Source organism: Eulemur rufifrons, chromosome 7 (genome assembly GCF_041146395.1).
Source record: "Eulemur rufifrons isolate Redbay chromosome 7, OSU_ERuf_1, whole genome shotgun sequence".
Taxonomy (NCBI): Eukaryota; Metazoa; Chordata; class Mammalia; order Primates; family Lemuridae; genus Eulemur; species Eulemur rufifrons.
The window spans coordinates 122,857,076-122,874,903 of record NC_090989.1 but is presented as its reverse complement, the minus strand read 5'-3'; the positions used below and the strand labels follow the sequence as shown (position 1 = coordinate 122,874,903).

The 17,828-nt window shown below is 34.6% G+C and overlaps 2 protein-coding genes across 2 annotated transcripts in view; one reads left to right on the top strand and one right to left on the bottom strand.

Annotated features, from left to right (window-relative positions):
* The window catches only part of ACAD11 (acyl-CoA dehydrogenase family member 11), an 82,735-nt gene that overhangs the window by 31,094 nt on the left and 33,813 nt on the right, over positions 1-17,828 (bottom strand). Inside the window, exons 10-13 of the mRNA XM_069475420.1 lie at positions 12,779-12,856; positions 11,959-12,097; positions 7,528-7,635; positions 6,501-6,599 (exon numbers count right to left, since the gene is read on the bottom strand). Coding sequence (XP_069331521.1) covers positions 6,501-6,599; positions 7,528-7,635; positions 11,959-12,097; positions 12,779-12,856 — 424 coding nt within the window. The remainder of the gene's footprint in view (positions 1-6,500; positions 6,600-7,527; positions 7,636-11,958; positions 12,098-12,778; positions 12,857-17,828) is intronic.
* Positions 1,258-5,161, top strand: ACKR4 (atypical chemokine receptor 4). Its single transcript, XM_069473236.1, has 2 exons — positions 1,258-1,291; positions 4,014-5,161. Exon 2 carries the CDS (start codon positions 4,023-4,025, stop codon positions 5,073-5,075), a length of 1,053 nt encoding a protein of 350 aa, XP_069329337.1. The 5' UTR covers positions 1,258-1,291; positions 4,014-4,022; the 3' UTR covers positions 5,076-5,161.

Genomic DNA, 17,828 nt, shown 5'->3' with positions numbered 1-17,828 from the left:
TAATAGCAGTATTCTTCAGCTTGGCAGCAAGAGATTAGAGGAATGAGCAACCATGCATGGTAAGGAGAAGAGATGCCTCTTTTAGAAGAACTGTAGTAAAGCCTGCTCGGGAGCTCTAATTATGCTCATCTCGTAGTAACTTTGTATTCAGTGACTTTATCTCGGTAGCTTGAAATTGGCTGTGATAGGAATATTTATAACATGGAAAATAGCAAATGCCACAAATCCAGGAACTTTTTTCTTGGTGAGCTAGTTTAGCTGCATGCCGATGATGTTTCCTCAAAGAGTGGTGGATAATTAGAAGGAGAAGTTGGCTGTACCCTCAGACATACAGTAAGGGAACATAAAGGAAGATGAAGGCCCTAATGAGCCTCCTTTTTTTGTGAATCCACAAGATTAGACCAACTGCTTGGAGAAAAAATGGTATGTATGTGTCTAAAATAACTTCTGCAGGTGGAGACTGAGCTAGCCTTGCATGAGAAAATAAATAAAGCAACTGCCATGCAAATGTGAGGAGAGTCAAGTTCAAATAGACCATGAGGGCCAAATCTGCATAAATTTCTCTTCTTTCTTTAATTTTCATTTGTTTGGAAGCATGGGAAAAATGAACAGCCTCCTCAGACCAAAGAATTTTGAAGGTTTGTCTTGTGGTCTTTGGAAAAAGAGGTTACAAGAAAGCAAGAGAGTTTAAAGCCATGGGGAAAGGCACACTTTAGGACAAGGATAGAGAAAGAATAGCCAGCAATAGTCTATTTAAGTAAAATATTAAATGATGTCATAAAAATATTGAATTCTACCATAAATGCCTAATGATTACTCATAATTTAGTCTTAAAAAGATAATTTTCTGTGTTAAAATCAATTTTGTTTTCTTTCCTAGATGAAAGAACTTTAGGGAATATTTCTTTAGATGCTATCCACAAGTGCTTGTTGGCTGGCTGGCTGTTCTTGGGTGGATTCTCTTTTTGGTTTAGCAGTCAGTTGCTTAGCTGCAGGAACTTTCTTGCTCTCTTTGGCTAAGCAGAAACTCTGAAACATCTGTAGTTTTTGAAAGAAGATGGAATTCTTTCAAATTTGTAAACTAGAACACTTAAGAAGTTGGATTTAACTTCACAGTATGATTTTACATAAAGTAAAAGATCAAGTTCTCACAAGGTTGAATTTCAGGAAACCCTTTTTGGATGCAAGATAAAGGCGGGGTATAAAGTGAAAACAAAAGTATTCGGAGTAAGAGAGGTCATTTGATTTTACTTTCTGCACTCAACACTGCTCCTCTCTGCTGACTGAAACAGGTTGGTTCTTTCTTTCTTTTTTCATTGTGACTTGGATATGACTTTTCTTTAAAACCCAAAGACTTTGTATATTTACCATATAGAGGCAATCTTGATGCATAAAAGTTTAAATGCTTACATGTGCAGAAAAGAGTTATTTGAGAATAGTTGTACACATGAACCTTAAAATGAAAATCTGAATATAGCAAGAAGAAAATATGATTTTAAATACCAGTTGTCTGTAAAACTTTGTTAATGAGAAAATAGATTTTGCTATACCTTTTTTTCTGCTTTCTTTTATACTAGTTTTTTGTTGTAATAATAAAGATATTTAAATGTTTCTGTATATCTACCAGAAAGATCATTTCTGTGAATAATTTTCTTTCCTACTTTTATTTATTCACATTTTTAGTAAGATTAATTCTTACCTAAAAATACCCTTCCTTAGTATAATATCTGGCCATATCATTCCTTATTATCAGGTTTAAGATTTCTGTGATGAAAGAGAACAAAGTTCATGTTGTGGTAATAATTAATACATAAGAAAATGAAGACCAGAGTAGACTTCAAGTTTGGAACTTTTAAAATAACTTTAATGTTAAAAATAGTCATTTTAAATAGTTAGCACCTGGGTTTTACATAATAGAAACAGTCCTATGTGGTATCTTTCTCAGAACCTTCTTTGCTTTACTTATTCAAAAAGAGTTGGCAAGTATAAGAATGTTCTTTTGAAAATGTACCATAAATTGGCACACTGTTTTAAAAATAATATTCTTATTGTTGATTCTGTAAGAATATTTGAGATTCTTCAAAGGATAAAAATAAAGGAAGATAGAAAGGCTAAAGGAAAAGGAAAACAAAACTCAGCACTAGAATAAAAACATTGAAAGTCATTATTATATACATTTTAAAACTTGTGACTTATGTACAAGTATATCTTAATATTATATGGTGCTAATAGTCAATATAGTGGTATAATAACTTACTGTTGAGACAGAAGATTCCTGGCATATCATCTATCCATTCTAGAGTAACAGCTTTACACTTTCCGGCAAAACCTTTAGTTTGACAAATATTTACTGGGCAGCCAGTGTGTGCCAGGCATGTTAATAAGGTTTAATTACAAACACAAATCAAATAGGTCATATTTTTGAGAACTTAGAGCCCAGATGGACAAGGTTAGTCTGGGAAACATATCTTTTCCAGAAGATGGGATCAGTTCTCTGAGAGGGATGGAGAGACTGTATTACATCAGGAAAGTGTTCTGGGGACATGACACCAAGTTAATTAAGTAGGAATTGGCCTTCAAGGGAAGGGCAGAAAGGAATATGACAGATAAAGGAACAGAATGAACAATGATGTAGACAGGTGCTGCAGCACGGGGTGTGCCAGTCAACTGCTGGCCAATCAGCCCTATCACTGCCTGTGGGGTGGGACACAGAATAGGGAGAGGTGACAGGAGCCACAGTGGCACCACATTATGAAGGGCGTCTTGGGGATCATGCTAAGGAGCTTGAATTATGTATTTCAGTTGAAGCAACGCGATTATGCGTTTCAGGTGAAGCAAGGTGTCTTCCAGGTGAGGAACTGAGCAGGGGAATGACGGATTGGCAATTTAGAGATAGAATATTCTGGTGGAAAAATGTTTTTGACAAAGGGGTGGTAAGAAATAACAATAGTAGGGTACCAGTTAGGAAGATACTATAGTAGCCAGGTGGGAAACATGATGGTCAGATTGTGCAGATGTGTGGAAAAATGCAGATTAAAAGGAGGAGATCGATTCAAGACCTATTTGAAAGGTAGAATCAGAATTTAGAGACTTACTAGAAATTAGGAATGAAGGTAAGAGGGATGTCAAGAATGGGGCAGGCGTACAGCCTAGATGACTAGGGGATAATGGTGCTGCCAAAATAATAGTATAAATAAGTGAAAGTGACAGGTTTTACAGGGAAGTTGACTAGAGGAGACCTTGTTTTATAAAAGCCAACTAGTGAAATTCAAAACAGATGCTGAGATTATTTATTTATTTAAATTAAATTTATAAATAAATAACATAAACATAAAATGAATTTAAGCAAATAGAACATTTAAAATTTTATCTTTATTATAGATATACTCTATAAGACTCACAAAATTACATATGTAAAGATTATAATATTTTTATTCTTTTTAGTTGAAATCTAAGTTTTCATATTTTAAAAACAATTTTTACACAAAGGTCTTCATTTTCATTTAAGATTTAGTGATTAAGAAAATTTCCCAGGGTATTTTACTTATCATCCCAGCTCCTGCACACAGAATTGTAAAAACAAAGGATGAGTAACTAATCTTGGAGTTATAGTCCAGTGTGGCTCCAATTATAGCATTTTAAAGAGTGGCACTGTCACTACCTACTTATTTATACAGTTATTTGGCAACCCCATTACCCCTAGTCATCTAGGCTGTAAGCCTGCTCTATTCTTGACTTCTCTCTTACCTTCATTCCTAATTTCCAGTAAGTCCCTAAGCTCTGATTCTACCTTCCGAACAGGTCTTGAATCTGTCCCCTCCTTTTAATCTGCACTCTTCCACACGTCTACACAATCCGAACATCATGTTCCCCACCTGGTAGCTTTAGGCTCACGTATGTTATACAGCAACAATCTATTCTCTAGGGGAAGAACAAAACACATGCTGGATAAAAACTGTTTTCTTTTAAGCAATTTTAAAATGAATATACTGTTTTGTTTTGTTTGCCACCTAGATAAGAGCCATGGCTTTGGAAGACAACCAGTCAACAGATTACTATTATGAGGAAAATGAACTGAATGGCACTCATGACTACAGTCAGTATGAAATGATATGTGTTAAAGAAGAAGTCAGAAGATTTGCAAAAGTTTTTCTCCCTGTCTTCCTCACAATAGCTTTCATAATTGGACTTGCAGGCAATTCCATAGTAGTGGCAATTTATGCCTATTACAAGAAACTGAGAACCAAAACAGATGTGTACATCCTGAATTTGGCTGTGGCAGATTTACTACTTCTATTCACTCTACCTTTTTGGGCAGTTAATGCAGTTCATGGGTGGGTTTTAGGGAAAACGATGTGCAAAGTCACTTCAGCCTTATATACAGTAAACTTTGTCTCTGGAATGCAGTTTCTAGCTTGTATTAGCATAGACAGATATTTGGCAGTAACTAAAGCCCCCAGTCAATCAGGAGTGGGAAAACCATGTTGGATCATCTGTTTCTGTGTCTGGATGGCTACCATCTTGCTGAGTATACCCCAGCTGGTTTTTTATACAGTAAATGACAATGCTAGGTGCATTCCCATCTTTCCCCACCACCTAGGAACATCAATGAAAGCATCTATTCAAATGCTAGAAATCTGTATTGGATTTGTAGTACCCTTCCTTATTATGGGGGTGTGCTACTTTATCACAGCAAGAACACTCATCAAGATGCCAAATATTAAAAAATCTCGACCCCTCAAAGTCCTGCTCACAGTGGTTATAGTCTTCATTGTCACTCAGCTGCCTTATAACATTGTCAAGTTCTGCCGAGCCATAGACATCATCTACTCCCTGATCACTGACTGTGACATGAGCAAACGCATGGACGTGGCCATCCAAATCACAGAAAGCATCGCACTCTTTCACAGCTGCCTCAATCCAATCCTTTATGTTTTCATGGGAGCCTCTTTTAAAAACTACATTATGAAAGTGGCCAAGAAATATGGGTCGTGGAGAAGACAGAGACAAAATGTGGAGGAGATTCCTTTTGATTCTGAGGGTCCCACACAGCCAACCAGCACTTTTAGCATTTAAATGTAAAACCGCTCTGCCTTTTGCTTGGATACACATGAATGATGCTGCTTCCTCAGATAAAACATCTGCGTTATTCTGAAACTCAAATCTCAAACACTGTGCTTGCAACTTACAACAAAGAGGGGGAAGATGGAAGCCAACAAGAAGAGGAAATGAAATACTAACTGTACAAAATAAGAAAATTAATATTAACAATACAGGAAAATAGTAATAGGCATAAATCAATAAAACACTATTTTATAAAGAGGAAGTTCTTTGTGTTGATGGGATGGTTTTGTATCTTGATTGCAGGAGTAGTTACACAAATCTATACATGTGATAAAATGACACAGAACTATATACACATATTGTACCAATTTCAATTTCCTGGTTTTGATATTTATGTAAGATGGAACCATTGGGGGAAACTGGATAAAATGTACCTGGGATCACTCTGTACCATCTACGCAACTCCCTGTGAATTCATAATAATTTCAAAATAAAAGAAGTTTTTAAGAAGGAAAAAACTCCCACCATGCTATAAGTTAGGCCATCTAAAACAGATTAATAAGGAGGCTCATGTTAAGAGGCATGTATAATTATTTTTAATTATCTAAATTTTAATACAAGAACAATTTGCCTGTATAATTTTGGTAACTGAATATGCAGCAAAACTTAATTTTTTTCCTGTTTTTAAAATTTTAAGTAATTTTATAAAATCTCAGAAAGAAAACAACCAAAATAATACATAATAAGCTTTTCTGACCCTTTCAATACATTCCTGTCAAGTTCTTAAACATATAATTTGCTTCTACGATGTCAACTTTCTTTGGTAATAACTGGTTATCCTGAAAAATGCTAGGTTTATCATGTGTACTCTCGAAGCAATCCTCAGATTATCATATTTATCTAGGTTCAAATTTGTATATCTTCCTAAAGAATTCATCCATTTATGTAAGTCTATGACTGAGGGTTGAGTAAAAGATATATTATCCTATGTATAAAATGTCATATTTTTCATTTAAACTCTTGTATTTTTAAGTAATGAAAATATGTACAATAAATTATTTTTAATAACATATACAGCTTATCTTTATAAAACAACTGTATGTAAATTATTATAACCCATGTAATATGCCCCTATTAAAATTAAATTTTAATAGAAATTACATTGTTCAAAAATAGTTTTCACTAATGAATTTTATCTTTCAAACTGTAAAAAAAAAGGTATGTTTTCTGTTTTAAAATAAACATCACCTAATCAAGACATGTTATTTTAAAATTTCTTTTCCTTTTAACTATTTCTAAATTTGAAAATGCTTAAAAAGGAAGAATTTAAAGAATTATGATCATGACTAATAACTAAGTATAATAGCATTATTCTAGCACAGCATCTGGCACAAAAGATCAACTTGTTAGGTGAAAAAATTTATGCTGAATACTCACCACTGCTCCACCATTTCTTGCCATTAATTACATAACTATCGCCATCTCGTTGGATGCTGCATTCAATATTTGTGGCATCACTTGAAGCTACATCAGGTTCTATAAATAAACAAATGTTGAATTTATAGGCAGGCAGATATCATCAGTTTACAAAAAGACTTAGATAAGGGAATGGAAATTTTTTAAGGATACAGGCATCCTTGTCTTTTTGATCTTCCTACCCTTCCCCATTCCACCCTGGTTCTCCTACTGAATACAGTAGGCATTCAATATATGTGCATTAGAAGAATGAATGAAGTATATTGAACATTGGGGATCAGTATTCTGAATTGTGTTTTAGGCTTTCTTACCAATATATGACTTGGGATACAACTCAGTCCTTTCTTTCCCTAACCATCAAAAGTAGATAAAAATATCATTTTCTACTTCTCAAAATGGAAATCTGAACTAAATATTTGCAGGCCACATTTCCCCCACCACATAGTTTACTATTTTAAACAATTTCTTTCTTTTTTTTTTTTTTTTAAAGCAGGTCAAATTTAGCAGTGGGGAGTTATACACCTATCTTAAACAATTTCTAATTGCGCCTTTCAAATTCCATCAGGAATGCATTCACCAGTTTATATACTTTGGATTCTTTAAAGACTGCTCAATACTTAAGGTCTTCAGAAAGTTTTCCACAGGACACTTAAACAACTGCTTTACTGCACGGCATTTCCAAACTGGCTAGCTCTCAATCACAGTAATCTGTACTTGTTATTGAGTACAGCTGTATTCTTCTGCTAATACCCAAAGCAGGATACCAGAAACATCATCTGGTGTTCTCCCAAAGCGGTGGAAAAATTTATTCTGCAAATTTAAAAATGCCAAAATTTAAAATCAGGCTCAAAACAAACATTCATATTTTTAGCCGCAGGCAAATTTGACTGGAACAGAGCCACGAGCCACGACCCACATTTCTTGAACTCATCCATAATAACTCCAGACTGACTGACTACACAAGGGGAGAAAGGTAATTTGTCTTTACCTGTCATACAGAAGCAGGAGGCAATGTCCCCTTGAAGAAGAGGCTGAAGCCACTGCTGCTTCTGTTCCTCATTTCCATAGAGGTACAGTACCTCCATGTTCCCTGTGTCTATACAGAAGAAAAAGCATTTTTTTTTTTGCATTTGAAAATTTACCGTTATGAAATCCAGAATTTTATATAGATGATACAGATATGCATCTTTTAAAAGCAAATATTTGCAACAAAAATATTTTGAAACATATAGTAAATATAATTTACAAGGATGGCATGTCATAAATATTAATAGTTACAAGTACATGGCATTTGGTACACATCCAACTTGTTCTGAATCACAGACTCTTGTCCAGTTCATTACAATGAAGCATGGCTCTAATGAGGTCTAACTCAATTAGGACTGAAGAAAACAATTTATTGGCCTAAACTTTGTCTGCTATATTGCAAATATGCCCTTCTAGGACAATTAACATTGCTTATCTTACTAAGACTCCAGTCCTTAAGTCTATTTGCTATTCCTCAAACACACCCTGTGTTTTCTAACTTCCACATGTTTGCCTGGGCCAGGTCTTCCCTCAAGTGAAATTCTACCTGTGGTTCCTTAGTAAATTTCTTCTTATGAGCCACAACCTCCTCTGCAAAGAATCTCTGATTACCTAGTCAGAAATACCTCCTTCCTCTGAACTCACATAGCAATTATTGTCTTTTTATCTTTAAAATGCTCTTTTGTGCACCCCTTACCAGATAGAAAAGTACTAGATAATCTCTCAAGGATGTTAAAAACGGAATCTCTTCCTTGGATAGAAAACTGCAATAGACAACTTAAAAGACCCTCTCCAATCCTGGGAGGGTACTGTTTAGTACATGATACCCTGTGATATCATCCTCAGCTAAAAAAGAATGCTTAATGTCTGCCATGGAGCAAAATGTCCTAGAAGTCTTCCTCTGATTTTCATTCCTGTTGAATTTCTAAAAATACTGTCTAAAGCCATTCCCTTGAGTACTGATTACACAGAAGATTTTCAGGAAAACATTTTCAATGTCACATTTTACAATGACTTTAAGGATAGTTACTGAAATGGTTATGAAAACTGAGTTAAGTCTAAGTTAAATCTCTCAAGATATGTCTGTACGCTGTTCAGACACTCCTAACAGAGCCAACATTATATCAAGAGACATAAAATTCCTTGCAGATTAACACAAACTTAACATTCTTTTCGACTGAGGGAAAAAAATAAGTCCCGAGTTATAATTAATGAAGCTTGTTGTCTTTTTCTTATTTTAAATTCAGTGTTACTTATTATATTAATAGTTTGAATAAATTAAAAAATGAAATTAATTAAAAGATTAAAAAAATTCCAAAAATTATCAGTTTCTTCTGAGAATCTCACAAACTTATTATTTATGGATTAGGGAAAAAACCTAGATGAATTACATCAACAAAACTTTTTTTTCCCCATTAGAAAAAAATCAGTTCACACTCCTATAATCTCAGCACTTTGAGAGGCTGAGGCAGAAAGATCGCTTTAGCCCAGGAGTTTAAGACTGCAGTAAGCTATGATGGTGTCACTGCATTTGAGCCTGGGTGACAGAGCAAGACCCTGTCTCTAAAAACAAAAAAAGAAAAGAAAAGAATTCCAGAGGTCCAAATATTTTACAGTAATAGCTTTAGGATTAAAATTGCTATTTTCAACATTCTAGTATACAATATTGTATGACTTATTGAGGTGGGAAAAGAAGAGTGTATATGTTTCCCAAAAACTTTTATAACTATTTGGGAAATAATTTGGGTAACTTAAGTAGAAATTCATATTTTATATTTAAGAAAATCCCAAAGTATTTAATCAGCATCAATTACATTTCCTTCTTTATCTGCTTTGGAAATGCTTCAAAACACAATGTCCAAGGCCTTCATGAAGATATCTTTACACAAAGAGAAAATGCCTAGTTTTCTATTTAGTTTTACACATCCTGTTTGTTCAGGAGAGTTGCTGATTATTCCTTAATCAAAGAAAATGTATTTCTCTGTCCAATTTTAAAATTTCAGCAATTTGGTTATATCATTAAGACACGGTATAACTGATAGACTCATGAAATTTTAATACTAGAAAAAATGACCATTTCGTAAAAAGTGAGTTCATAGGTCAAATGGAAAAACTGTGGCAGAGCTGCTCCTGCAAAAGCAGTCTTTGGTAGAATTATTTTTCATATTATGACCAATTAGTGCATCATGAAACCAATTTTATGGACTATAGCTAGCATTCTCTAAAAAAAGAAATAGAACAAAACAGAATATATTATTAATAGATCAGACTCTGAAAAATATCTGAATGCACTGCATGTAGTAAGGGAAACTATTGTTTTGTGCAACTTTTGTTTCAGTAACATACATCTATCTATCCATTTATCCATCCATCTACCCATTCGTCCTGAACACACACACACAACTACATATGCTACATATTGGATCACAAAATAAAACACACCTCTATGAGAAGCAATCAAAAACATTTTAAACTAAAAGACTACCAGTTCAGTTCCCTTTCCACAAAAATCATGCTACCTATGTAGAATGAAGTAATAGCCTCACACAATTGAGAAGAAATCTTTAGAAACTCTGTGGATAGATTTCTTTACTTTTACAATAGCTTTGTTATTGGATTACAATGTAGTACAGCAGTAATTTGATAAATCAGTGTTTGGATGAGGGAAAACCATGTCAGGGACAAGTTCAACCATCATCAGAAGTCTATGAACTACCTTAATAGTGCCAAACAAAGGAGAGAGTCAAAGTCCGGGGTGGAACCACTTTGCTAAATCCAGACTGCATTTTCTCCCAGAAGTCCAATGTAATCCCATATACCTCTTTTTGGCAGCTTAACCCTCAATTAACTCTTTTTGGGAAATTTTTAGCATCAGGGCCATACAATAAGCACAAAAGGCAATACTGAGGCTTATCTTATGCAGGGACACTATAGGGTCTCTCATACCATAATCACCCTGCTACAAATCAAGTACAAATCCTTGACTGGTAGCATCAAAATAACCAGAATAATCTGAAAAAAAAAAAAAAAGAAAGAAAGAAAGACAGACAGACAGACAGACAGACAGACATTCCCAGGGTCTACCCTAGATACACTATATCAGAATCTCTAGGGATGGAATCTGGGAATATATATTTTTCAAAAGTTCATTAAGTGGTTCTTCCACAAATCCAGGTTTGGAAACACCTCCTACAGACTACATTCCACATTTACCCCTTCCATTTTACTTGAAGAAAAGTTGGCCTCCTTCTTTCATCTTTCAATTTTTCACATTAAAGTCCTTGGAGGCATCCTTGACTCCTCCTTTAAGACCTCATATCCAGTCAGGAAATCCTCTTCGCTCTGTCTTCCAAATGTATTTAGAATTTTGCCACGTAATCACTTGCTCCACTGCTACTACCATAGTCTATTTTTAATTTTTTAAAAATTTTCAACACCCCCTTCCCCAAATGGTACTATCCGAGTCTAAACCACCATCATCTCTCATCTCTTGTTACTACTCTACTAAAAATCCCCAGAGGCTCCTGATTTCACTGAAGGTATAATGCTTACCTGTCTGATAAAGCCCAACAAAACGTGGCTCTCTCCTCTCCTATCTCTTCTCCTACTTATGCTCTCCTAGCCACACTGGCCTCCTCAGCTATTCCTGGAACACACCAATCACACTCTTGCCTTAGGATCTTTGCATTTTCTGTTCCTTCTGCTATGAAAACCCTTCCCCAATCACTTGGGGTATCAGCATGGCTAACCCAATCACTCACCTTCTTTAAGTCTATCAAATGTCATTTTCTCAATGAGGCTTATCCTGACCATTCTATTTGAAATTGTAATTCGTATTTCCTGTCTCTTAGCATTGCAAAGCTCTCCTACCCTGCTCCGTTTTTATTTTCAAAGTGCTTTTCATATTCAAACTTACTATACTTGTTTATTTTCATCTCCCTATATTAGAATTAGATCTTTAAAGGCAGGCCTCTTTGTGTATTTTATTCACTGAGAACCTAGAACAGTGCTTGGCATAGAGCAGATAATCAATAAATAATTGGTGAATGAGTGGAGAGACAGTGAAGCTGCTCAAAAGATTCAGAACTCTCTGTCCATTCCAGCTCGCCATAGAAATATCCAATCCCCAGTCAGGAAAGCGGAATCCTTACATTACCAGCCCCTTTCACAGCTACTTCTATTCACCAGTATTCTTAATATAATGATGTTTCACAAAAGAATAGTTCCATGAGAATTTCAAATCTACTCTTTATGTTTAAATCAAAGTAGCTGGAAAGTAAAATTATAACCAATTTTATAAATCGCTGATTGTAGAAACGTTTCTTGTCATATAGAGAAATTTTAAACACTGCTCAAAATATTAGAGAAAATTGTTTTCAATTAATGTAGCAACCTGGTGCTTGGCAGTTAAAGACATCTGGAGCAAAAAAGCATCTTCCTGTTTCTTCAGCAATCAAGGCATAGTCCACCTGGCTGATACCGCTTACAGCTGGCAAAAACAAGTTCCAGAGGCCCTCTGCTTTGGCCATTTCCTGTGAAAGTGATGAACATGCCAGAGGGATCATAATTTACCATGACCTAAAGTAGCTTATTTTTTAAAATATTGGCATTTATGATTTTTGAAATTTAAAAACACTTATGGAGTTATTTATTTCACTGTATCCTACAGTGTACAAAACTTAAGTGGTTACTAATTTATTATATATCAAATTTTTTAGCTGTTGAAGAAATGCCTTTTCCTCCAAGCTTCCTTGGATTCGGCTGAAAAATTAAATTTCTTACTTGAGAACTTCTTATTGAATCAGAACTACTATAAAATCCCACACAACTGAGTATAATTCTGCCAAATATACTAATTCATGCATTTCAATTTCTTACATGCATTGCTGTTAAGACTTGAAAACATGAAATTTGGATTAACCCTTCCCTGACTTCAGTCTCAATCCAGTGATGGCTAATGATAAGTAGTTTTGATCATATTTTTTTCTCTGGACAGCTATAAGAGGCTGTCTTCATCACATACGATATATAGAACACTATGTAGCCTAATTTGTATATTATAGATTCTATTTTTTAACTTTCTTGTAAAAAAGATATTACTGATATAATTATCCTCTCTATATATAACAATAACAACAACAAAACTAAGACCTAAGGTCTCAAAAAACACTTGTATATGAATTTTCTAATGTTAAAGATTTTATTTTTCTTACCTTGAGTTTATCAATCACTAAAGGTTTTCTCCACTTGTCCACTGAATTTTTATTTTGAACATAGAACTCAATTACCTCCTTAAAGTAAGAAAAGAAATAAATTTTCATTAGCTAAAGTTAATACAAAGTAAACAATGTCATAAACTGCTAATATACAAAGTAAACATTTTTAGGTGAAGAAACTTTTTCAGCTGTGATTAAATCAATAATATATTAAAATCAGACACAGAAGCAAAACATGCTCAAGGTTTACTGATAGCAAAACTATGCTGCCTCAGTGTTAGCTGGTAGACTTCTAAAATCTTTTGTGTGTGTGTGTGCACTTCCTTTTTTTTTTTTAATTTCAGAATATTATGGGGGTACAAACATTTTGGTTACATATATTGCCTTTGCATCACCCAAGCCAGAGCTACAAGTGTGTCCATCCCTCAGACAGCGTGCTCCACACCCATTAGCTATGAATTTACCCACCCGTCCATCCCCCTCCCACCTGCCTGGCACCCGATGAACATTACTTCCATGTGAGCAACTAACTGTTGATCAGTTAGTACCAATTTGATGGCAAATACATGTGGTGCTTGTTTTTCCATTCTTGTGATACTTCACTTAGTAGAATGGTCTCCAGTTCCATCCAGATTGTTACAAAAGGTATTAATTCATTTTTTATGGCTGAGTAGTACTCCATGGTATACATATACCACATTTAATTAATCCACTCATGTATTGATGGGCACTTGGGGTTGTTTCCACATTTCTGCAATTGTGAATTGTGCTGCCATAAACATTCAAGTGCAAATGTCTTTATTATGAAATGTCTTTTTTTCCTCTGGGTAGATGCCTAGTAGTGGGATGGCTGGATCAAATGGTATTTCTATTTTTAGTTCTTTGAGCTATCTCCAAATTACTTTCCACAGAGGTTGCACTAATTTGCAGTCCCACCAGCAGCATAAGAGTGTTCCTATCTCTCCACATCCACGCCAGTGTTTGTTGTTTTGGGGCTTTTTGGTAAAAGCCATTCTCATTGGTGTTAAGTGATAGCTCACTGTGGTTTTCATTTGCATTTCCCTGATGATTAGAGATGTTGAGCACTTTTTATTATGTTTGCTGGACATTATTCTGTCTTCTTTTGCAAAGTTTCTGTTCATGTCCTTTGCCCACTTTTTAATGGGGTTGTTTGATTTTTTTCTTGTTAGTTTTCTTAAGTTCTATATAGATTCTAGTTATTAGCCCTTTATCGGATGTATAACATACAAATATTTTCTCCCATTCTGTGGGTCGTTTATTCATTCTAATGACAGTTTCCTTGGCTGTGTGAAGCTTTTTAATTTGATCAGGTCCCATTTATTTATTTTTGTTGCTGCTACGAATGCTTTGGGGGTCTTCATAAATTCTTTGCCTGGTAGACTGATGCCTCCCAATTTGTTCTTTTTGCTTAAAATTGCTTTGGCTATATGAGGTCTTCTCTGGTTCCATATGAAGCACAGAATTATTTTTTCTAGATCTTTGAAAAATAATTGATGGTATTTTGATAGGGATTACATCAATTCTGTAGATCACTTTGGGTAGTATAGAAGTTTTAACAATATTGATTCTGCTGACCCATGAGTATGGTAGGGTTTTCCATCTGTTTACGTCCTCTACAATTTCTTTTTGCAGTGTTTCATAGTTCTCCCTATATAGATCTCTTACCTCCTTAGCTAAATATATTCCTAAATATTTAATTTTTTTTTGATGTTATTGTGAAAGCTGTTGCGTCTTTGATTTGATTTTTGGCTTGACTGTTACTGGTGTATATGAAAGCCACTGATTTGTGTGCGTTGATTTTATACCCTGAGACTTTACTGAATTCATTTATCAATTCCAGGAGTCTCTTGGTTGAATCTTTGGGGTTTTCTAGATATAATATCATATAGTCAGCAAAGAGTGAAAGTTTGACCTCTTCTGCGCCCATTTGAATACCCTTGATTTCCCACTCTTGTCTGATTGTTCTGGCAAGGACTTCCAGCACTATATTGAATAGAAGTGGAGATAGTGGGCAACTTTGTCTGGTTCCAGTTCTAAGCGGGAATGCTTTCAATTTTTCCGCCTTCAGTATGATGTTGGCTGTGAGTTTATTGTATATGGCTTTAATAATTTTGAGGTATGACCCACCTATGCCTATTTTGTTAAGAGTTTTTATCATAAAAGTGTGCTGAATTTTGTCAAATGCTTTTTCTGCATCTATTGAGAGGATCATATGGTCTTTGTTCTTGCTTTTATTTATATGGTGAATTACCATATTTATTGATTTACAGACTTCCAAAATCTAATACCAAGATTTCAGCATTCCATTTCCAGCCATATGGTACATTAGATGGTCACAGAAACCCTTCAACTAAAAATATTAGGTAAAATATTAAAAATAATTTTAAAATATATTTATTAATGCATAACTGTGCCGGGAGGAAAATAAGGAAATTCCTCAGAGGCCAGGAATAAAAAAAGTCTGGCTTTTCAGTTGTGAGCAAACACTAGAGCCGTGTTTGCCCAGGGAATGTAAGCTAATCTATCTTGGCCTAGACCCTAGGTTTTAACAGGCCACAGTGGCAGGCATCAGGAGATATAGTCAAATGCCCCAAACACAACAAGTGGGAGGATCAGAGATCACCTCTTCCCTCCACCAAAGCCAGGATGTTTAATGGGTAAAACCTAAGTGGAAAAAAAGGTGGGGGGAGGGACACCCCTCAGAGGTGGACCATGGGAATACAGGCCTATATATAGGTCTTATTTCCAGGAGGAATAGAAAAAAGAAACATTTCTAACCTGAAGCCTGCCTTCACCCAAGTTTGAGACTGAATTCACAGACCTGTGGGGTTCTAAAAGCTCAAGCCAAAGTTAAGTTTACACTGTTACTGGCAATAATGCCTGCAAGTACCTGGCAGAAACAAAAGCAAATTCCCTCTGGAGGAAAGAGCTTTAAAAAAAGCCTTAAATAACCCTAAGTGATAAAACTCCATTCCAAAGAACATAAGTTCAGAATGAAAAATTACTTATCACTCAAGGAAACAAGCTAATATTAATAAGAATTAGCAAAAACAATAATTCAACAAAACAGAATCACACTTCCCAAAGACTATAATGGTCAGACACAGAATATAAAGTATTTATGTTCAATAGATTTCAAGAATAAAGGAAGAAGTTAAAAGTATGACAAAAAACTATCAAAAGTGACCAGACAAATTTGAAAAAGAATTAAGTGCAACTTGAAATGAAAACCATAGTAATGAAACTTAAAAATTCTATGGCAGTGAGTCTCAATTTTTGGTGGCTATCAGAATCACTTGGGGAACTGGGTGAAAATGCAGGGGCCTAGGCTGTATCCCACTTTAATGAGCCTGGGCTTATATGTTCTTTACTAGCTCTCTAAGCAATTCTAACACACTCCAAAACTTGAGAACCACTCTTCTATGGATGATCGAAAAGCAGATTAGATACAGCTAAAAAATAAATAAATGCTAAATTGGAAGAAAGATCTGAAGAAATTACTTAAGATGAATCACAGAAATTCAAGAGAAGAGAAATATGAGTGGTTAAGGGATATGATTAATTTTGAGAGAAGTTGTATCATAAGTCTAACTGGAGCCCTAGAATAAAAGAATGAGGAGAGAAACAATATTTGGAAAAATTATTCTAAGGAGTTTTCAAACTGATATAAGACACCAATCTTCATGTTCAGAAACCACAATGAAGCCAAAGCACAGTAACACTGAAGAGCAAAGGGAAATAAAACCTCTTAAAAGGAGAAAGAGGAGGGAAAAAAGAAAGATTACTGATAATTAAGCAACAGTTAAGATTGATAGCTGACTTACCATAGCAACAAATGAAGCCAGAAATCACTGGAGTAATATCTTCAACTGCTGATAGAAAGTAACTGTCAACCTAGAATTCTATATCCAAAAAAACTATCTTTCAAGAATCAGGACAAAATACAGCTATTAGCAGTAAATAAATAAAGTCATTGCCCCCTCCAAAGAAAAAAAAGAAAGAAACAGAAAAGAAAAAGAAAAACAGAGAAAGAAAAAATAAACAAAAGTAAAGTTTACTAGCAGATTCTCACTAAAGGAACTTGATCCTAGAAGAAACATCTGAATTGCAAGAAGAAATGGTAAATAAACAAAATGATAAATACATGGGTAAATCTAAATTTAAAAACTAGACAGATAAAACAATAATTATCTCTAATTTGTACAACTAAAAGAATCAAGATAGAATGAAACTGTCATGGCATTCTCCAATAGTTTGCTATAATAGCATCTCTGCACCTGTTATTTTTTCTGCACTTAGGCTAGAATTACTAGATTAAAGGATATGAACATTGTCAAAACTCTATCCACATTATGAAATTATTTTCTAAAACTTCTCTACCAATTCACACAGATATAAGCAATGCACTAAGATGTTCCTTCCACTGAAATGTGGCTGGAGTACTTCTGTATTTAGTGAAAACTTCAAGACGGTAAAGGTCTGCTCTTTCAAAAGCACCAGGATGAATAGCTCTTGTCATTTCTGTCAGGAAGTCAGCTAAATTGGAAGATTTCCTGTTTGGGGTTGTTTATTATTTCCATTCCTCATATTGCCATGGAAATAGTCAATGCTACTGTGTTTAATAATATATTATGCAGCATATTTACCATTTCCTCACCTCTGACTACCTCTTTATGATACTACAATTTGGAGAAATTAAATTATGCCAGGGTTTATATAATTATTTTATAATTTGTATTTATTTAATACTTCATGTTTTAAAGTTTATCCAGTTAGAGATTTGCAAAGTTTATTTGTGGTATGGTAGGACTCAGAATTAAATAAAATATCTCACTACAAAAAACCTTTCTTTAGTTATTATATCAAAGAAAGAAAAGTAATTTATTGGTAAAAGACAACAGCAGAAAGTATGATTGGTATCTGGTCAATCTTTCCAAAATATCACCTTTAACATACTACTTCCTCATTCACTGACTGAGATACTAATTTGGAGAACATTGGTTGGTTTGGAATCTTAAATCTGAAC

Bases quoted from the DNA above. Each gene is read 5' to 3' on its own strand.
- ACKR4 (XM_069473236.1), top strand. From the start codon at position 4,023: ATGGCTTTGGAAGACAACCAGTCAACAGATTACTATTATGAGGAAAAT.